Source organism: Canis aureus, chromosome 23, assembly GCF_053574225.1.
Source record: "Canis aureus isolate CA01 chromosome 23, VMU_Caureus_v.1.0, whole genome shotgun sequence".
Lineage (NCBI taxonomy): Eukaryota > Metazoa > Chordata > Mammalia > Carnivora > Canidae > Canis > Canis aureus.
Window position 1 is genome coordinate 18,778,261 of NC_135633.1, and position 21,924 is coordinate 18,800,184.

Below are 21,924 nucleotides of genomic sequence, written 5' to 3' on the forward strand. Positions count from 1 at the left end.
ACACATTCTAAACAAAAATGTTCAAGTTAGGTACTGGGCCAAATCCTTTATGTGCTGGTGCCATCTCTGGCACACTTTCTGAGGGGAGCTGGTAGAGAAGCTCAGGCCCTCATATCCTTACTCCTAAAAATCTGTTTAGGCATATTTCTGATGTATAGGTAGGGAGGTAGGGGTGCTAAAGAATTTATACTCAGACCACAAGAGAAAAGCACTTGTTAGCATTTAATGAACCTCCCCCTATGTGGCTTCAAGCTACTAGAACGCAGGCGCCCCCCACACCCTTTATCTTCTCCTCAGCTCTTCTACTGAAGAATTTGGCCTTCACGATGACAGGCTGTTTTGGGAGCTTTCCCTTTCCCAAAACTTTGTAGTAGCCCTAGAGGAATAGAAAAAGAGTTCATAATACACACCACAGCAGGTACCAACTCCTTGGTATGATGAAAAATGACTGCCAATCTACTCCATCTAGGAGCTGGGGGGACATGTTTCTGATCTGGGCACTAACGGGGGCACCAACTGCCCTCGCCAGTGAATCAAGACCAGCAGATTCTCTCTGAGGACTCTAGCACACCAGGACAAGAAATGTGTCAGGATGTGACTCTAGCCTCAAGAAAGCACAACCCCCGCACCCCCCCACCCATTCAATTACTACCTGATAAGCAAAAGACCACATTCCTAGCAATGTTCCAAGAAGTCCTACCAAAATTGCTCAAGGAATGTTAAGTAGGCAGTACAAAAGGGATTTAAAACTTCACTGAAAGCCCCTTCAGGGTTTAAGACTACCTCCACACCCGTGGGAGGTTAAAACTGACACAGGACCAGAACTCCGAAGGATAGACAAAAATGCTTTGTCGTCACTGCTTTGCAGGGGTGGGGAGTGGAAATCTCTTCCAATAACGTAGATCCACAATTAACAAACATATTAGTATTTTATTCTGTAAGGGACATAAAGGGCCAAGAGTGCCCATGTAAGCAGGGTTGTATTAAGAGAGACCAGAGCCAGCTGAGCTGAGATATTGCTCAAAAGCTCAGGCCAGAAATGCAAACCTGTACAAACCAAGACAGTTAAGAGTGGGAATGAGACTACTGATTGGAAAAACATTCAAGAAATAACAAAAGTAACTGAATGAATGAGGGACTGGAAAGAACTGAATGTTTTGCATGAATCACAACTAGAATGCAATTTTGGGGAGTTTACCTGTTGAAATTCTGTCAAAAGACAGGAGTCTGGTAGGTAACTAGGTATAAATTCTAGGAAGGGCATCAGTAGATCAGATTATCCAGGATTTTGAGAGGCAAAGACCATGTAAAGTCAACAAATATTCATTCACTCACCGATCGCACCACATCGATAATAGGAGCAGCTCCAGTCTTGTTTTTGGCAGCATTTACCCGTGTCTGCTCACTGACTAAGGTCCACAGTTTATCAAGGTTGACAGTTGGGCAGAAGCTCTGGTTCCTCTTTAAGTGGTAATGTCTCATACCGACTTTTCCGAAGTAACCTGGGTGACTAGGAAGAGAAAGGTAATCACTTTCATAACCTGATTCCAATTAAGAAGTGAGGTTTATTGTCTTCATAGTTCATCTCTCCTAGTTATAACGTAAATTGTTCATCAGTGCACAATAGTGACATAACCAGGACTCCATTCATTGTTGCATTAAAACAAGTCTTTAAAAAAAAAGCCATGGAAGATGTTCAGGAGACTACCCTTACTTCATGGAACCAGGATAAATCACTGAAAAAAGTCAGAGGCAGAGCCAAGACTAGAGATCTTCCGTATCACCTGACAGCCACTCTATGGAAATTCCACACATTCTTGTAGTAGAGATTTTCTAAACAAATTTGGGGGCATAGTGAATCTAGCAGATTATACACCTGACGCATGTCACTAACCTGGTGACTGACTATGCCATAAGGGTCACAGCCAGTGAATAAGATCAGCAATTACTCTTCGAGGACTCTAGCACACTAAGGCAATAGCTGATACCCAAGCGTGACTCTAGCCTCGATGGCAAATTCTCGGTTCACATCAAATGTTAACTTGCTAAAACCCAGCAATATACAAAGGTTTTTGAGTGGTTAAGAGGCTTGCTTCCCACTGAAGGTGTCCTGAGCCAGCCCTTTACCCATCACTCCAATAAACTGTCAGTGCTGGTGAAAGTACAGGTCAAGAAACACTCACTATTTGTCGAAGTTGATCCTGTGATGATGCATGCCACCAGCATTACCCCGGCCTCCTGGGTGCTTCCGGTGTTTGCCTGCAATACAAAGCTACATGGCTAACGTAGCCTTCTCCAGTTCAAGTCTTCTTGCAAAAAGCATTTCCCCACACTTCTGCGTTTTATTTTTTCAGTCTACAAAACCTCTTTAAGCATTGCTATTCCCTCAAGACTCTGGGTCAAACTTCTCTTTGCAATGTTTCACATCACAGCACTATCCACTGTTGGATAGTGTTCATGCCTTCGACAAATGAACACTTTGTCCCAATTTTAACTACCCGCCCCCCTGATGTGAAATTGTCTTTAAATGGAGTACCGTAGAGAATTCTAAGGAAAAAACCAACAGCTAACAGCCAAGCTTACTCCGAATGACCGCACGAAGCTTACCCACTTCTACCCTACCCACTTCCCGGCTAGCTAAGCACCCGGCAGGGAGAGCTCAGAGCCGGCCAGGATGGGATGCCGGCACTTACCGATGCGGCCGTGGCCATGGCTCACGTGGCCCCGAAGTTTCCGGGTCTTCCTCAGTCTGGATGGCTGTATGGAAAAAGGTGCTTGGTGATAAAGCCAAAGGGGGGTGGGGCAGAGGGCGAACTTGACCGTCTGAGAAGGGTCTGTAGGTCTGCGGGGTCAAGGCTCTGCTTTGGGCCACATCAGCAAGGGTGATGTTACGGACCGGTCGGCCCGGGGCCCCGTGGCCTCATCAGGGCGGCGCCTGAGCGCGCAGGCCCGCGTGCCTCAGAGAGCCGAACCCTCGGCAGAACACGCGGGCCCACACTCAGGGGCCCACACGGGCCACCCTGCCCCGAGCGGCCTGGAAGGTCGGGCCGAGGCCGGGAGTTGGTGGTTGAGGTGCAAAGCGAGTACAGCTCGCGGCCTGAACTACCAACGCGGCGGAGAAAGGAAAAGAATCACCTACCATGTTGGCGGCCCAGAGGAAAAAGGGAGGCGTCTGCGAAATCTCGCGAGCTACCGACAACGGGGGCGGAGCCAAGAGACTCACTTCCGGCCGGAGTAGGCCGGGCCTAGGGCGGGGTCTCCGGAGTCTCGCGGGGTTCGCGGGGTTCGCGGGGTCGCGTGACCGCCAGGCCGGTAGCCCTCCTTTTTCAGCTCGGTGTCCTCTCCTTCCGCGCCGAGGCCGGGTGACGGCGGCCGCCCTAAAACTGCCTCCGCGTCGCCCTCGTTCGCTCAGGCTCGAAGGCTGAGACCTGTCGCGGAATCCCCGTGTCCCCGGAACCCGCCCGGGCTCCTGGCCGAACGCCCCGCTGCTGAGCCGACGCGCGCGCCTCGCTCGTCCTCGCGGTCGGCTCGGCCCCGGCGGTAGCGGCCGCAGTGAGGATTCGCGAGGCGCTGTTCGACCCGCAGCGAGCACCGGCTGTCTGGCTCTGCCCCCTTTGAACCCTTCCCTACGTGTCCACACCCGCCTGATCGCCCACGCTCCGAGGAGGCGCTCGGTCTTAATTGCTCCTTTGCGCTTGTGCTGTCATCCTGGGCGTCCAGAGTTTGAACAATCCAGTATACTTCAGGGACCTGTATACCTGGTTGCTTTATGGTTTTTTTTTTTTTAATCCAGACTCTAAATACTTTTTGTAACCACCAAATTTTCTCACCTGAACCTACTTGACAAGGCTGTGAACCCCTCTCCTGGACCAGAAAACCCCTGCTCAACCTCGATCTTTGCAAGTGTCTCCTTTCCCTGTGGAACTTCTCTGACCCATACGGTCATTGCTGCTTCCCCCACTTGTGCCCCCCCCCCCATATTCTAGTACATACATAGCTCGTGCATAATTGTTGATCCACATTTGTCTCCCCTACTCGACCAAATTCCTTAATGGTTCAGGAGTATTTTATCCCTGTACTCCCAGTTCCTGGCATGTAGTACATGTTCAACAAATCAAGTGGTTGAATGTACTTTCACCTCATAGTGGAAGAGCCACCTCTCAAGTCTCAACCAGTGTCTAAACTCCCGTTCTTCCAATTACTCTGTGTGTTTATTTTCCTTGCCTCGTTCCTATCAGCTAAAATATATTTTACTAAAATATCCTAGATTCTCCCTACTTTCTCCCTACCATCCTAGCTCTTTCCTTTACAGCCAAGCTCCCCAAAAGAGTAGTCTGAATTCTGTCCATTTGTTCATTTCCCATTCATGTTTAATCAGCCACACCACTCTTACTCAAATCATGAATTAAACGAATTGAATGGACTCTTCTCATTCCTCTTACCGTGTGTTCTCTGTTGTACCTTACCTCTTTCACTTCTTCATAGAAACTCTTGCCTTCTTCCTATCTCTCTAGCCATTTGTCAGTTTTTCCGGGTTCTTCTAACTCTATACACCATTTAACTGTTGATGTTTTTCAGCCTCCAGTTCTTGCCTCTCTTAACTTTTCACAGTGTGCAGTCTTCTTGGTGAGCGTATGTTGGGTGGCTTCAATTCACATCTCTATTGCTGAGCTCCACATTCATGTACTTACTTAATTTCTGATTATTATCCCTGGGACATTCTACAGACAAACTTGGCAAACGTATTCAAAGACTTCAATCTTCCTTGCTCACTGGTGCCTTCTCCTTTATACTATATCTTGGTGAGTGGCACCCTTGTCCACTTAGATAGTGATGTCATGGAGACCTGAAAATGGTTTCAAAGCCTTCATTTCTCCTAATATACTGTCACTGTCACCATATTCTTTTGTTCTGTATCTCAAATCTGCTTCCTCCTTTTAAACCCCCATGCCACTGCCTTCCTTAGGATTCTCATCATGTCTCTTGAGTTCAACATCCTTCTCTAGTCATCCTGCCTGCATTCTAATCCTCATCCAATGCTTTCATCCATCTCACCTCTGCCAGGTTAACCTTCCCAAAACATGACTTTCACCTTCACTTACTTGATCAAAAAGTTGGATAGCTCCCTTTGACCAACAGAATACAGCCCACTTGCCTTTCCAAACCAACCCCAGCTTCTCGTTTTACACGAGCTTCCTACTGCCGCCAGACTTGATACATCCCTGCCTTTCTGCCTGTGCTGTGCCATTTCTCATGCCTGTAGCGCTCATCTTCCTATCAGATATCCTGAATTTTCCTCAACCTTTAAGGCCCAAAACTTTATATTCTGCTTCTTCCCAGAACACTGCAATCCACAGTGATAATAACCAAATATACCTTGAAGTTTACAAAATGCATTGGCCTCAGAAGTCAACAATACTAGCTCCATTTTATGAATAAGAATACGAGAACTGAGGCACAGAAGGTTGAGTGACTTGCCAGAGGCTATAGTGCTGCCAAGATACAGGGCCTGGGCCTACCTAGTCTTTAGTCTTCTCTTTCCAGATCTGTTTTTACCTCAGTGACCACTCCCTTTCTGACCTCACAGCTTTATGGTCTTCATCAGTCCTTCAGTCCTTGATCATATACTGCCTGGGACCAGCAGAAAGAGGGGCCATGAGAGTGGGAGGCAAGGTCTAAGAAGAGATCACCCTCTATTTGACGTCAAAGCTGGCCAATAAGTGCACAAGAGATGAACTGAGCTACCCTTGGGAACATGGTCTGTGAATGGAGGTAAGCTGGGCAGAGCTTTGGGAATGAAAGGTAACCATTAAGTGTTCTGTAAGGAGGGTCTAGAGTGAGGACCAAGACTAAGACTGTTCAGAGGGTAGAGGTAGGGCTTTGGGTAATGGGCACTGCTTTTGAATAGTTTTGCCAACTTCCATGATTATAGAGGAACTTCATCCTATCCCTCAGGTCATCCATCAGAACGGAAATTCTCCCTGAGTGGACCAGTACTCTGTGTTGGGTTCTGTGTTCACCTAACATTCTTCTCATTGATGGTTTGATCTCCAGGGTAGAGGGAGTGCCCTGAGCAATTGTGGGCTCTGGTTTCTAGCAGCCTCCCTCATTCCCAGGACAATCATATGGGTTTAACATAAGGCTTATGTGTGGCTTGTTTCCCTAGGTTGACTTATGTGTAGGTCAGTTTCCCTAGGTTGACTAGCTCTGAGAGAGCAAACAAAGTTTGAGATCTGTATCTGCAAAGTTGAATAGTATCCAGACATTAGGAATTTGGTGACTTGTCCTTCTCCACTCAGGCACATGGAACATGACCCTGAGACATGACCTCTGAGAGGCCTGCTTCTCTGTGACATCTCTTCTGAAGTAGAGTGTGGCCTTGTGACATCTCAGGCTTTTGGGCTTCCCCAGAGGGTCAGGGCCTCAAAAAATACCTGTGAAATGAGCAGAAGGGAGATGATATCAGGCAGCAATCTGGCAAGACAGGTAAATGTGGTGCTGACCTTTTTGGTACCACACACCTTTCTCCAGGGGACCTTATGAACATACCCCCACCCTGAAGAGGGCCCTGTGGTCCCTCTTTCTTCCTCTCCTCTCTGGGTTCCCAAGTTCCTCAGCAGTCCTTCACATAGCAATCCACATGGGTGGATCCAGCCTTGTTTGCTTGCTCTCCATCTTTAGGTTTGGGCATTTGGAAATAATATGTTGTTTTCCTTTTTCAAGCAAAGGATTGTTAATTTGGGGTGGGAAGAGCCAGGGTTTCTGTTCTTTTTAAGTGAGAATTCTAGAAAAACTCAGGAATCTAAATTTATTTCAGAAAGGATTTTAAAAATTGCATGTAATAGAAGAACAAGTGAAACATTAAAGAGAATGTTAAAAAAATATAAGTATAAATATCTCAAATCATAATACCTTGCGATGCTGTTTTTATGTCTGAATATTACTTTTCAGCTCTTGTCTACATGGAGATATAGCTACGTACAAAGCTAATGATTATAGCAGATGCATCCTTTTTATTCTGCTTTTCATTTAATACCGTGACATTTTTTCTGTATCACTACCCAGTCATCATAATCATTTTTAACAGCTTAATACTAATTTGTCTTCAGCAGGTGCTATAATTTACTAAGCCAGTTTCTCCTGTATTTTGGGTTTTGTTGTTGTTGTTGTTAGTCCTATTGTGTCCTTTGCTATTAGTGATGCAATGAACATTTGTGAATATGTGTTTTTTTCCTTCTATTGAATAACATGTCTAGGGTAAATTCCCAGGAGTGAGACTGCTGTATTATAAGGTATGAACATTTTTATGATTCATTTTATGCTGTTTTTCCACCCAAATCAATTGAACCAATTTATGCACAGCAGCATTTATAGTTACCACTTTCGACTATACCAGGTTCAGGGTTTATCGTTGTTGTTGTTGTTGTTATTGATTTCGTTTTCTTTTGTTTTTGTTGTGGTGGTTTTTTGCCTTTATCAGTAGTTGTTGATATATGGCAATATGGAAAGGAGGAAAATCCACAGGGTTGTCTTCAGTACAAAGTAAAAATAACCTAATTTTCAGGAGTCTTTCCTCACTGTGTTGAATAGATTTTAAAAAATATCATGGTAGTACATGGAAAATGCATTCCTAGAAGTTTTGTTGGAAGCTAGGATGGAAAACCTTGCTGCCATTAAACTCAGAATAGCAAAATATGAAGAGAGGAATTCTCTGATCTTGGAGGGCAGTTTATCCAATAGCACCACAAGGAAGGGCTTAAATATTTGGGTTTTCATTTAATTTCACAAGATAAAATTAGCAGAAAGAACACAGAAGTTTCGGTTCATTTCCCACTAGCCAAATGATACTGAACAAACAGCATATTCTTTTTTGATATTAGTTTTTTCTTGTTTGTATAATGAAAAATACCAAGAGTCACTCTTTTACTTTAGAAATATTTGTTGACGTTCCTGTCCTCCACCCCTTATCCTCAAATCAGAGACTCCATTGCTTGCCTGTGCCTTTAATTTAACCTTTACCCTCATAGAGTTACTTTAGTTGCTCTTCTAAGACAGAAATGAAATATTTATTTATTTATTCATGAAAGACACACAGAGAGAGTCAGAGACATAGGCAGAGGGAGAAGCAGGCTCCTCGAGAGGAGCCCAATGCAGGACTCAGTCCCAGGACCCCAGGATCACAACCTGAGCCAAAGGGAGATGCTCAACCACTGAGCCACCCAGGTGCCCAAAATATTTATTCATATATTCATCCTGAGTAGTTCCCACTGGTGTCAGAAAGCCAGTCCACTTCCTTGAATCCCCAGAGTTGTTATTTAAAGCCTAATGGAGCAGTTCTCTAAGTGCTATCTGTAGACCTATGATCAGGGGTGGGGAAGGCCTGGGGATGGTTCCTGAGACTCTTTCACAAGTGTCCATTGGGTCACAAGTATCCACAGCATCATAAGCATCCACAGGGTCAAAACCATTTTCATAATCATACTAAGATGTTATCTGCCCTTTTCACTGAGTTGGCATTTGCCCTGGTGGTGCCAAAGCAAAAACCAAAGATGGTGTGTAAAAAACTGAAGATGCTGGTATAAGTCATTGTATTCTTCACTGCCAGGCATTTGCAGGAAAAGAGGAAGGGAGGGAAGAGAAGGAAAAGAAAAAAAAAAAAGGAAGGAAAAGCCTTAGAGCCTTAGTCTCACTTAGGAGTGTCTGTAATGAAGCAGTAAATATTTTATTACATTTCAGTCCTTGAATACACGTTATTAATATTCTGCATGAAGAAACTGGAAGTATGCATAAAGCACATCTACTTATCAAAGTAAGGAATTGCGTTTGTGCTCTTATTTGAGTTGCAAGCTGAACTAGCCTTTTTTTGTACGACACCAGTTTTACTTGAAAGAACAACTGACAGACTGAGGTTATTTATTCAGCCTTGGGAATTTGGCAGATATTTTCTCAACAATGAAATGAACCTGTCATTCCAAGGAAAAAACTGATAGTATTTGTTGCCAATGATTAAAATTAGAGTTTCCAGCAAAAATAGAATTCTGGTAAAGGTATAGCTGAGTTTGATGTCTTTGAGTCTGACATCTTCCTAATAATTTTCCAATGAGATTAGAGGTGATGTGAAAGAGTGTGATGTTTTATTATTGTCTAATGAAAGGTCAATGGTTGGAGCATCTGCATAAGTCATTGAACGAATGTTTTCCAAATGGCAAATGCTTGGTGTTATAAAATGATGCCTGGGTAAAAAATCAGTACAAGATAGCCCAGTGGATTTTAATGTAACAGGGTAAGAAATGTTCACTGATATAGTTACAGATTCCACATTACAGCCAACCTTTAGGAAACTACCACTTGTAGTATCAAAAAATGTCCATTATAACCTAATACGACTATTAAAAATAGTCTTATCTTTTCCAACTGTACAACCCCATGAGGCTGGATTTTCTTAATTTACTATAAACAAAACAACATTGAGTGGATTGACTACAGAAGCAGGTTCAGGATTCCAGCTGTCTCCTATTAAGACAGACATTAATGAGGTTTGCAAAAAGGAAAAACAATGTCACTCTTTTTACTAAATTTATTTTTTTGAAAATAATTTTTTTCTAAAAAGTATGTTATTCAGGCTGACATGTAATAGGTTTATTGTTTTTGAATGAATTAATATTTTTAAATTATCTCAGTTTTCATTTTTATATGGCAAATAGTAGTAGACAGAACCCACATTAATAAAATCTAAGGTCCTGAATAATTAAAAAATGTGAAGGATTTTGAGACCAAAGAGTTTGATATTCTCAAAGTCTAATGAAATAAACTCAGGCACACTTAAACCTTCTAAGACAGACTGCCCTTACCGCCACAGGGCTGCCATGCTGCCCTCTGGGAAATAAGTGCTCTTAGAGCTCCAGACTGAATTAGAGGTATAAGTCTATCCATTATTTCATTTAGTGGCATCTTGTTGGGCCCCCAAGCAGGCTGGCCTCTCCTAGCTCTGTCACTCTTTGTCCCTAATGGGTTTGGCTCCCGGAGACCATGGACTAAAAGGAAAGTTCTCTCAAATCTGCATAATGATAGAACTCCAGATTTGATGAAATGATATTTGTTTTCTTTCTTGAGTACAAATATAAAACTAGATACATTTCTTTTGCTCTTATACAAGTATAAGACTGAATACAATTTACAAGGTATAAAAAAAACCCAAAACAATAAAATTAATGACATTAATTTCATTTGCAGATGATGTGTTGCTAAACTACTAGCATTAAACTGCTAGTACACCTTGAATGTGGTGTTCACTATTGGTCAGGTTTGGCCAACTTATGCCACTATGATCATGGCTTAATTTCCTTACCTCCTTCCTCTGTTCCAAGTGCCATGAAACAGGCATTACCAGTGTGCCACATTGTTCTTGAGACTTCATGTGGCAAGAGTACATCATTTACATTTAAGGCTGCCCCTTTCTCTTCTAAGTAGCCCAAGACAAAGTAATACTGTATGGTGTGAATTGGATCCTGAACTCTTAGCACTGCCTCTAAAATCTCATTGTGGTGGATATGTATTTGAACTTGAATTGATAGATTAAAAACTTCTTATTAGGATGAATATAAATTAAAAAATATTGGAGAGAACCCATGAAAATATGTGTGTGGACTTCAGCTTGAGAAATATTTCAGTAGTAATGGTGTGAAGTCTGATTTTGAATTTGAATTTGAACTTTGCTATTTACCATTTGTCTTTGTACAATTACTCAGCCTCTCTGAGCCTCAGTTTCTTTAGCCTGTCCCTCATGGCTTTATTTAATTTGTAAAAGTATCATAATGCCTATCTTCAAGAGTAGCTGTGAAGACTGAGATAAAGCATAGAAAGCACCTGGCATACACTGGGCTTTAAACAAATTTCCTTCTCTTTTCCAAAATGAAATCTAGGTTCAAGCTTGTCCACTAATAAAGAGAAGCACAGGTAGATGTTGGACACTTTTGAAGGCAACAAACTCTGTAAGAAACACACAACCTCTGCAGCAGAGATGCTGGACTCCCTCTTTGGGCTCAAGTGAGAGTTTGAGGCTGAGGCCTGCAGGTTGCAGGGCCTGAGCCTCCAGTTCTCTGTGTCCTCTCTGGCCTTTCCAGGAACATCCCCCACCCTAAAGGAATTAATCACTCTGTTTTGTGCTTCACTTACAGGGAGTGGAGCTTGCTCGATCTACACGCTGCTGCACACTTCAGGATATCATGGGAAGAGCCCCAGTCCCGGTCACAAGCACAGCCACGTATACGGGCTTGAGATTTATGGGGCTGCCACTAGTTGACCAGAAACACAGGAATGGTCAGATGGAGGCCATGATATTGACCTGCTCATTGTGCCAACAAGACCTGCAAAATGTGGGCGCCCGGTTCCTACCCTGCCAGCATTTGCTCTGCAAGAACTGCTTCCAGGGCTTCATCCAGGAGCTGAGACAGGTTTCCAAAGCTCACAGGACCGTTCCACCTGGTAAGTACAAAAGAACCACAGGTTCCCCTCCTTCCTTATAACACGTCTCTTCCTCGTTCATAGGAACTGAATTTCAGGTAGAAAGAATCAGAATTAAAATGCCCAAGGGATACTCATTGCCAAACACAACTCTTTGGGGAATCTGAGACAAAGCAAACCCTCTTGATGCCTCCTATATCTGGAAAGCTGGGACTTTCCATGTTTGGGATTTCCTTGAATTGGTGGCAAACTGAGAAACCTGGGAAGGTATTGATTCAAGGTTTCACAGACTCCCCAGATGGAGAGGACACTGTCCTGACTCTCTAAACTTCTGAGGCGAAGGGAAAGCTGCTGCCCCCATAGGAATGGTTGGGACCTGATTTTGAACAGACTCCTACTGACTAGTGAACCATTCACCATTTAACTCCAGCCTGGTGGGAGGAGCTTGTGTCTTGCTGATGAATGTCAGGTTTCCTAGGGAACAGTCTCATTGAGGACTGTGAGTCCTTGGAGACATGAATCAGGTCCCTTTCAGCTCAGCATTCTAGCACAGACCTGTAACAGAGGTGCAATCTCTCTCTCTTGGATGAGCTTGGAGGATGAGGTCAAGCAAGTTGAGAGCATTTAGAAATATCATGTCTGTTTGTTTTGTTGTCTGCAGTATTATTAAAGTGATCTGTAGCCCAAGGCTAGGTGCTTTGAGGCATTAGAGAAGTGCAGTTGTCCTTAGCTATGAATTTTGAGCTCTCTAAACCCTTGGGCAAGCTGTGTAACCTCTCTGGGCTCTTTTGTGAGTTTGGAGCACAGAAAAAATGATCTAGTTTGATTTTTAAAATTAATGTCTGATTTTTAAGCTTAAATTTAGTCCTTAAACTTTTAATTTTAACTTGTCTTACACTATTTATAAATGTAGCAAAATTTAGCAATTACTTTTAAAGGGGTTTTTATTAATATTTGAACATATTTGTAAACTTGGCTAATATTTGCTTTTATAAATTGAATGTATTTTATTTTCTTTTTAAGTGTTTCAGTTGTTTAACAAATAAATGTTCTTAAAGGACACTTGAAAATCTAGTTAAATTTACACACATGGTGGATCTTAAATATGTCTTAACAAGTTCCAGCATTGTTGGGTGAATATCCAGAATATATAAAGACCTTCTCCAACTCAACAATTAAAAAAAAACCCTAATTTAAAAATGGGCAAAGGTGGGGATCCCTGGGTGGCTCAGTGTTTTAGCGCCTGCCTTTGGCCCAGGGCACGATCCTGGAGTCCCGGTTGAGTCTTCTGTCAGGCTCCCAGCATAGAGCCTGCTTCTCCCTCCTCCTGTGTTTCTGCCTCTCTCTCTCTCTCTCTCTCTCTCTCTCTCTATGTCTATTATAAATAAATAAATAAATCTTTAAAAATAATAAAAATGGGCAAAGGACTTGAATAGACATTTCTCCAAGCAAGATATACAAATGGCCAGTAAGCACACAGAAAGATGCTCAATATCACTAATCTTTAGGGAAATACAAATCAAAACCACAATGAGATACCACCTCAAACCCATTAGGATGGCTACTATTAAGAGAAAAGAACAGAAAATAACAAGTTTGGTGAGCATGTGGAGAAATCCTGTACATTGTTGGTGGGAATATAAAATGGTATAGCCTCTGTGGAAAACAGTACGGCCATTCCTTTAAAAATTTTAAAAATAAAATTACCATATAATCCAGCAATTCCACTTCTGGGTATATACCAGAGAGAATTAAGGAATTAAAATCAGGAACTCAAAGAGAGATTTGTACACCTGTGTTCATAACTACATTATTGACATGGAGAAAAGGTGGAAGCAATCCAAGTGTCCATTGACAGATGAGTGGATAAACAAAATGTGGTATGTATATACAGTGGAATACTATTTAGCTTTAATAAGGTAGAAAATTCTGACACATGCTACAACATGAATGAACTTTGAGAACATGATGCTAAATAAAATAAGCCAGTTAACAAAAAAGACAAATAGTCTATGATTCTATTTACATGAGATACTCAGAGTAGTCAAATTCATAGAGACCAAGAGTAGCATGGTGGTTGCCAGGAGTTGGGGGAGGAGTGGGGAATGGAAAGTTGTTGTATAATGGTATAGATTTTCAGCTTTGCCCACATTTTAATTGTTTTCTGTTATTGTTGTTGAGTTGTAGGAATAGATAGATAGATAGATAGATAGATAGATAGATATTATGCCCTTATCAGTTATGGGATTTGTAGATATTTTCTCCCATTCCATGAGTTGTCTTTTTGTTCTCTTAATAGTGTTCTTTGATGCACAAAAGTTTTTAATTCTGCTGAAGTCCGACTTACCTACTTTTGCTTCTGTTGCCTGTGCTTTTGGTGTCCTAGCCATGAAATTATTGCCAAATCCATTGCCGTGAAGCTTTCCTCCTGTATTTTCTAAGAATTTTATAGGTTTAATTCTTATGTTTAAGTCTTTGATCCCATCTCGGCTTTTTAACATAAACTATGCATGTCTCAAGGCTTTGTATGGCTCTAAAAAATCAGAAAACTGAGTCATACTAATGACAATTATTAGAATCATAGTGTTCAGGACGCCTGGGTGGCTCAGTGGTTGGGCGCCTGCCTTTGGCCCAGGATGTGATCCTGGAGTCCCGGGATCAAGTCCCACATCAGGCTCCCTGCATGGAGCCTGCTTCTCTCTCTGCTCATGTCTCTGCCTCTCTCTGTGTGTCTCTCATGGGATAAATAAATAAAATCTTAAAAAAAAAACCGTAGTGTTCGTTTGCCAAATTATTCTGAGTGTAATGGAGAATGAAAACATACGCTTTAGTGTCAATATGTCTGGCCATCTGAGTGTGAGTTCTAATCTGCCTGCCACTTAGTAGTTGTATAGTCTGGACAAGTCATCTCACCTATAATGTGGGGATGATGATAGTAGTAATTAGCTTATACGATTGTTGTGAAGATTAAATGATAATGTACATGTAGAACATTCAGCACTGCTCATAGGAGATAGTCAAAAGCTGAGAAACCCACAAAAAAATACTATTATTTAGAACTTTTGAAACTGAAATGGAAAAAAAATCTTCAGATATGAACATGCTTGATTTGGAACAAGAGAGGTGATTTCTTAAATACGTGGCATCTTATATTCTTTAGTATGTCCTATGGCCTGGCTGGGACATGTTTTGGTATTTGTTGGTTTGTGTGTCTGTCTGTGTCTGTCTGTCTCCTTCAGACTATTTGACTTCTGTGTACCAGGATCTTTGGCATTTAGGGTACAGAGATGAAAAGACAAGGCCCTTGCCTTCAAGGGATTCATGTTCTGCTGAAGGGCAGATAACTAGATAGATGATAATAATATGAGAATATGGTGTGGATGGATGTGAAGGCAAAGAAGGCAAAGAAGCAATACCTTTGAGAGGTTCTCCGTGGACCAGGACTGGTGGATATCAGTTGCTGAATGCTTTTGGAAGTACTGAAAGAATGGTACCCAAGTGAGCTGTCTTATTAAAAGGAGAGCTGTCATCTATCTCTGGTAAGTCTGGTAAGAGACCTAATACCTGAACTTGACTTCTGGTCTAAATTTGAGAAGCCATGCTTTGGGAATCTGGTTCTTGGGAAAGAGATTTTAGTGCCGCCACTTTATCCAGCTGAGTAAGGGTGCAGACTTACCCCATTTCTGCCAATCTCAGGTTTTCAAAATTAAAATATGGGAGCAGCTAGAGGGAGATGAGTAGAGGCTAAAGAATAAATAGGGTCCCTGGCATCAATGCCCCCAGCCAGATGGGCCACCAGTGCATGAGGATAAGCCCATTTCCATAAATCTAGGTCCCAGTTGCTGGGCAGAGCTGAACATGGCTGTGTTGAATAGGCTGTGTGCCTGGGCTCAGGGTCTGTCTAGCTGGTTTTCAACTTTGATCCTTCGGTGGAGCCTCCCCAGGCCTGCACATCTGGGCTGGTGCTCAGCACCACAGGAGGCATCTGATTTAACTGGGCTGGAGGTCTTTCATCTCTATAGCCCTGCAGCCCAACACAGAACCTGACACAGGATGGGGGTTTAAGTGAATATTTATTGAACAGATGATTTAACCAGTGAATCCACAGAGATCTCCATGGCTCTTACATGGAAGGAAGACTGTTGCATTTGTGACGCTGCCCCTTTGTATTTCTCAAGCTGCAAGGTGCAAATATATTTATCAAGCACCTGTTGGTTGGCAGACACTGTACTGGGTACTTGTAGTTATCTTTTATTATCTTTTTAAAACTTGACAACAATCCTAAAATTAGGTATTATTCCCATTTTACAGTTGAAAGACCCGGGTATCAGGCAGCCCCGGTGGCGCAGCGGTTTGGCGCCGCCTGCAGCCTGGGGTGTGATCCTGGATACCCGTGATCGAGTCCCACATTGGGCTCCCTGCATGGAGCCTGCTTCTCCCTCTGCCTGTGTCTCTGCCTCTCTCTCTGTGTCTATGAATAAATAAATTAAAAAAAAAAAAAAAAGAAAAGAAAAAGAATCTTTAAAAAAAAGAAAGAAAGAAAAACCTGGGTATTGTGAATATGTAAGATCTAGGGCCCAAAACAACTCATAAGTGGCAGATTAGGTCAAACCTGTCTTCAAAGTTTGTGGTCTGCACTCTGCTCAGGGGAAGATTTCACCTGAAATGACTGAACTGATGGGGAGACTCCATGGAGAATTTTTCAGGAAAGAACCCTTGCTGCAGCCTGAGTCATCAGGTGCACATCTTTAATGCGGCCACAGCTTAGCTGAGATTCTCCCCAGCAACTCCATCACACCTGGAAATGTGTCTGTGTTAGGTCTCTGCTTCTAACGAGACCAGCTGGGCAAGGTCTTCAAAAGCCAGTGGTGGGGACCAGAGCAAAGGCAGCAGTGTGCCGAGTACACAGTGGCTTAGCCATGCAATAGGGTGACTGTGAAGCTGCAGGCTCTGTGCAGAAAGGTTGGATATTGGAAATGGATTTACTCAGCCAATAAGAATATATACGGGGAAATGTTTGCTTTTAAGCCTAATTGAAAATTGTCCTAGATCAAACTCTGAGAAATCGGCCAGTGAGTCACAAAGTGATACTTTAAGTTAGCAAGCTCTGAATGTGCTGCATTTGTCTTCAGAATTCTCAGGACTCCTCTGGCTCTAGTTGTTTTAGGGGAGAAGGGCCATTAATTGGATATTTCCTTCCCCATATATGTAAAAGGAACATTATTTTTTTCTTTTCAAATCTACTAAAAGACAAATCCTAGCTGGGAGACATTGATTCTGATATCAAAGTTTTACAATCTACCTGTTTAGTATTTTACTTTTCCCATTATCAGTGTGGGTGATTGATATGCAAGACATGGGTGAAGGTCATGGCCCTTAGAGCTCAATCTGGACTCCAGCACTAATTGACTGGGCATTCCCAGGACTTCTCTGGCTTTCAGGACTGGACTTGAAGAGCTCTAAGAACACCAAATAACCACCATGGCCTCCTGCTTCCTGAAGCTACTAATGTGTGGCAGCCCTTGTAAACTACAGATGCTGAAAGGGGGAGCAATCTCTGTCCCTCAGTGGGCAGGCCTTGGGACTTTGGGAAGATCCAAAGAGAGGGAACTGATGCAAGATGCTACAACCTCAGAGTCAGAGAAAGAAATGAGGATCTTAATGAGAGCTCAGCTGGAGGGGCTCTAATGGCCTGGGCTGAAGGTGGGAGGTAGGGGGGTGGTGAGATCTCAGCTACAGGAGACTGGAAGGCGAGGTGACTGCCATTTGCTCAGTCTAGGTGCTGAACAGTGTGCCCACCCATCGTGGGGTCTGTTGTGGGCAGTGACCCAAGTATCCTAGGTGGAAGGCAGGCAACTAAGCTGGACTGAGCTGGGTGTGCAGCAGGTGCAGAAGCTGGAGCTCTGGAGCCCTATCAGCAGGATGGTTTTGTAGTTCATGAACAGTTTCCTCACCTTAATTGGCTCTCTGGGGCCCCGGGAGTAGCACTGGCACCTCAGAAAGGTACCCGTTACTGGGAGAGCAATTCCCCTGCTAATGGGAAGGAGGCAGGCTGTGTTTCTAGGGGGTGTACTAGCTGCTGCCAGCACTGCTTGGAAGGATATGGCTAGAGCAGATTTGCTAAAGCATCCCTCAGTTTAAGGTGGCTATGATTGATGGACAGGGTCTTGGAGGGGTCCCTTGGCTACTGGAACTCTCTCATTCAAGAGGAACCAGTCATGGTTGACTGTTGTGGTGGCTAGAGAGCAGAAAAGACTCTTGGAGCTTATCTCTAATCCCTCCCTGCATAAATGGAGCGTCAGGAATCCAGAAAGCCTTAGAATCCTGCTGAATGCCATAGTTATTACAGAGCCTGGAAAAGAAATTCATCTCCTTTGCCTGCCAATCCAGGGCTTGCCTGGGCTTGTGGGCCAATAGGAGCTACAGACCTAGAGTAGGCTGCTGCCCTTGGTTGTCCCACTGTGTCTCTGTCCAGGAGCAGTTGGAAATGGGAACAAAGCAGTGGCTTTGCATAGAGTATGTCAGTGCAGTCCTCGAATTGACTCTTGAGATTTGATGTAAAAAAAATAGAGGTGCCAGTCTATCAGATGAGATGAGCCTAGATTCATCCTCAACTGTATCTTCTGCATTCCGCGCCAGGTTCTTTCTTGGTACCAAAAGCTTGTTTCACAGTCGGGTGGTCCTAGGAACATGGGCTCTGAAAGCTGTGGACCATCACCTGCCTCAGCCTATCACCTTGCTCTCATGCTCGATTTCTGACTTGGCTTCTGATGGGCCACCTGGCCCTGCCCCACACTCTCCGGATCTCCTTGCCTGACCTCACTTTACCTCTTGCCTCTGTACATTATGCTCCTGAATCCTCTAACTTCAGCCCTGATCTTTCTCTCCTGTGGTGGGCCTACAGTTCTAGCTACCTTAGAGGCTCTCAATTGCTTACCATTCAGAACAGAAACTTAGGCCTTCAAGGCCCTTCCCAATCTGACTCCAAACTAATTTTATTTTTTCTTTTTTAAAGATTTTATTTATTCATGAGACACACACACACACACACACACACACACACAGAGGCAGAGACACAGGCAGAGGGAGAAGCAGACTCCATGCAGGTAGCCCGACATGGGACTTGATCCCAGGCCTCCAGGATCACACCCTGGGCCAAAGATGACACTAAACCGCTGAGCCACTCGGGCTGCCCCAAACTAATTTTAGAGCCTCATCTCTGTTACTCCTCTCCATGAATCAGCTTTACCAGTCTTTCCCCTAGAGGTCTCACAGCTTGACATCTATAATTCTATAGTTTTGATGTTACCTCCTCCTGGAATACCCTTTGCTTGTCTGAAACATTCGATCCCAAACTGGAGGTTGGTTCAAGTGTGACCCAGCTAGAGCACAGATGGATGGGAGTTGACTTGGAAGTAAGCAGGATCCTCATTACCAGGATTGAACCCCAAAGGATGAGGCTAGAACAAGTGGAGTAGCCATTGCTTTAGGCCAGGGGCCAGCAAACTTTGTAAAGGTCTAGGTAGTTAATATTTTTGGCTTTGTGGGTCTTACAGCCTCTGTTACGACTACTCAGCACCGCCACTGCAGCATAGATAATATGGGAATTGATGGACGTGACTGTGTTCCACAAAAATTTTATTTACAAAAACGGGCAGGCTGTGGCTTTCCAACCCCTGGTTTAGGCTCTGCCTGGGGAAATTGGATGGTTTTGAACCTATGAATGGCATCAGGTAGGAATATCTGTGTAGGAACCAAGCAGAGCCAGACAAATACAGAAGGGAACTATAGGTAGGGAATAGTGTTAGGCTGAGGGATATGGAAGAAAGGGCAGGAGGAAGAGGATGGAGTTAATTTTTGGCTACAATATAGGATTGTTTGAAGGCAGGAAGTGGGAAGTCTGGAAGGGAAATTTGGGAACACACTGTGAAGGGTCATGACCAATTCAGGCTTTTCTGTAGGTAGTGGGGAGACATTGGATATTTTTGGCCAATGGAATACAATCAAATATGTATTTTTACAGAGTTATTCTGGCTAGTGAGAAGAATGATTGGAGGAGACAAGACTGGATGTAAAGAGCCCTGCTAGGAGGTTACTATAATTGTCTTGGCCACTGGTTCCAGCTTACTGGTCCTTGAGCCAGTGCTGGTCTGAATGCCTAAGAATCAGTTGGGTAACTTGCGAAAAATATAGATTCTTGGTCCTATTCCCAAGAGATTAAGATTTGGTAGATTCAGGATTTCTAACAAACCCTCCAGATTTGTGAATCACAGGTCCAGCAAAGCAGAACCTAAAGAGGCTATGGGTGTTAGAGAAAGTAGGACACATGTAAGATGGGATTTGGCAACCACCCTCTCTTCCCTCTTACCTCTGGTCCTGACAGCCCCTCCATTTGACTTTTTCTTCATACAACACCACTCCCTCCCACATCCTATTTTGGTTATGCCCTATCAGTTCTCTTTGAAACAACTCTTCTGTCCATTTCCATTGCTACCCTTGTTGGGGATTCCATTACTGCTAAACTGGACAAGCCTTCTCCCTGACTCCAGTCTCCAGTTCATGAAGATAATCATAAAGCCCGGCTCTGTCCCTCTCCAGAGCCTTTGATTTCAGGATATAGGTCAAGCTCCTTAGCTTAGTATTCAGGGCCCTTCAGGAGCTGACTCTCCTGCCAGTCTTTCCAAGTGTATTATACCCTGCTGCTCCCCATCCGTGCTTTTACAATTTCCCTGTGCTCTGTGCTTTTACCATTATCTTGCACTTGTAGTTTTGCCCCATCCTACTGTCTTCCCTTCAACTCGACTCTGCTTTTCCTTGCCTTTTCTCCCCCTGCTTGTGTTCGACTGTATCTCCCTGGGGGGCGGGGGAGGGGTAGAGTTAGCTGCCAAGGGGTACCTCCCAGGACCTTTGTGCATCATAAATGTGTGTCTTCCCCATCTGAAGTCCTAATCCTCCACTTGTGACGGACAATTGGTCACTATGGCAACTGACTGTGACGTCACAGGATAAGGACTTCAGGTGAAGTGGCAGGAGCAGGTGAGTATGTAGGAGATAGATTTTAATGTCTGTCGAAGGTTCCCCCCCCCAACACCCTCCTTCAGTGCCGGGGGCATGGAGGGATATCTCGGGCTCCTGCTGATTTTTAAAATGATGCGGTGAGAGCGTGTGCCTGGCATCTGCGTGCTGCAGCAGTGTGGGGCTGACAGAGTGTGTCAACTTGAGCTCTGGTTGTGCAGGCACCGCTGCTGCGTGAGCCTGTTATTCCGTTCTGGATTGCTATTTTGATACCCAGATTGCATCATTCTTCCTACGTATAAACAGGGGGTCCCCAGGGCCCTGCAGCTACTCACTTCTCCACCAACACTGTTGTTGTGATGAGCTCTATTTAAATGAGCTGCCGGATCGGGGCAGATTCCAGCCATACATGAGCACTGTCATTTTGGGGAACATGGAGGGCTGAAGGATTTTTGGATCGAGTCCTAAAAGGCTGAGAGTGATGGCCTCCTGAGCTGTGCAGAGGGCGGCAGAGCTAGTTCCTGAAAGTTGAAAATCTCGTTTTCTTCCTTCTGAGCTTCTATTCCAAGGCACCCAGAGGATTAGGAAGGAGATGCAGCTAGGAAGAGAGTCGCCTCTTTGAGGTCTCCCTCTTGCTGTTCAGTTTGGGAAATTGCTGCAGAGCCTTCAAGATAAACAGGAACAGGAGGAGTCAACCAACCTTTTCTTGCAGGAGCGTCTCAGGTGAGCTGGAGAAATGCAGCCCTGGCTGAGGATGTATCAGAGAAAGGAGAGGACCCAGGGTGCTCCCCTTACCCTACCCAGGACCCAGTTCCCCAAGGGTTAGGCCCTGCAGCCCAGCCGGCTGCAGCACGCAGTGGGGGGTGTTCCTGGGCACTTGGTAAGCACCATCCTCTGGGACCCGTGGTGGTCTCACCTGTCGCTCATCTGACTTCTCTCCCAGGTGTTGCTCTAATCACGGGGCAGCAGGGCCACAGGTAAGCCTACTGGCAGCTACGGGCAGGAGCAGCATTCCCCTTAGTATCAAAGTCTGTCTTTCTATCAGGGACTAGGCATCTTGGGAGTGGGTGCAATGTGTTGTTGTTGGTGGTGGGGTGCTGCTTTGAGTTATGGGCTAGAGGAAGGCTGCAGGGGCTTTTGTGTTGGGGGGGGGTTACCAGATGCCTAGTACCCTGGGGCTGCCCTTGGGTGGGAGGGCAGGAATGGGTAGTGAGGATGGTCAACATGCCAGGTTTGTTTGTTTTTTCCTTCTTGTCTAGTGACTAACAGAGGCTAAGGAGGTAAAATGTCTTACTTGTGGATACAGAGGTAGGTAATCAGGGACTGCTCAGTGGTTCAAGGTAGCACCTGTATTTTATTAGGGCTCTGTGGTTTTCAGCTAAGTCCCTCCCTCTCCCTGGGCTTCCACGTCACAATCTGTATGGTGAGGGAATTGGCTACATGCAG

The 21,924-nt window shown here is 44.2% G+C and overlaps 2 protein-coding genes and 2 non-coding genes across 12 annotated transcripts in view; 1 reads left to right on the forward strand and 3 right to left on the reverse strand.

The window, feature by feature from the left end:
- Positions 1-203: 203 nt before the first annotated feature.
- RPL27A (ribosomal protein L27a) lies at positions 204-4,838 on the reverse strand. 2 transcript variants are annotated; one of them, XM_077866574.1, is made up of 5 exons: positions 4,467-4,838; positions 2,694-2,757; positions 2,184-2,272; positions 1,336-1,510; positions 204-376 (listed from the first exon to the last, which is right to left on the reverse strand). In XM_077866574.1, exons 2-5 carry the CDS (start codon positions 2,709-2,711, stop codon positions 248-250), a joined length of 411 nt encoding a protein of 136 aa, XP_077722700.1. In that variant the 5' UTR covers positions 2,712-2,757; positions 4,467-4,838; the 3' UTR covers positions 204-247. The 2 variants fall into 2 exon arrangements, with proteins under 2 accessions (XP_077722700.1, XP_077722699.1); XM_077866573.1 differs by lacking the exon at positions 4,467-4,838 and adding an exon at positions 3,140-3,274 and having other exon boundaries at positions 2,184-2,259.
- On the reverse strand, positions 481-611 carry LOC144295562 (small nucleolar RNA SNORA3/SNORA45 family). Its single transcript, XR_013362654.1, has one exon. It is a non-coding gene; the product is annotated as a small nucleolar RNA SNORA3/SNORA45 family (small nucleolar RNA).
- On the reverse strand, positions 1,882-2,011 carry LOC144295563 (small nucleolar RNA SNORA3/SNORA45 family). The gene has a single exon (XR_013362655.1). It is a non-coding gene; the product is annotated as a small nucleolar RNA SNORA3/SNORA45 family (small nucleolar RNA).
- Positions 4,839-5,588: 750 nt separating the features above from the next.
- TRIM66 (tripartite motif containing 66) overlaps positions 5,589-21,924 on the forward strand; it is a 57,175-nt gene continuing 40,839 nt past the window's right edge. For 3 of the 8 annotated variants that reach the window (XM_077866544.1, XM_077866547.1, XM_077866545.1), the window contains exons 1-2: positions 6,347-6,486; positions 11,178-11,484. In XM_077866544.1, coding sequence (XP_077722670.1) covers positions 6,442-6,486; positions 11,178-11,484 — 352 coding nt within the window. In that variant the 5' untranslated portion in view covers positions 6,347-6,441. Of the gene's footprint in view, positions 5,773-6,346; positions 6,487-11,177; positions 11,485-20,596; positions 20,619-20,641; positions 21,202-21,421; positions 21,456-21,737; positions 21,787-21,924 lie in introns of those variants that run through there. The other 5 variants (XM_077866549.1, XM_077866546.1, XM_077866551.1 and 2 more) reach the window with 5 other exon arrangements.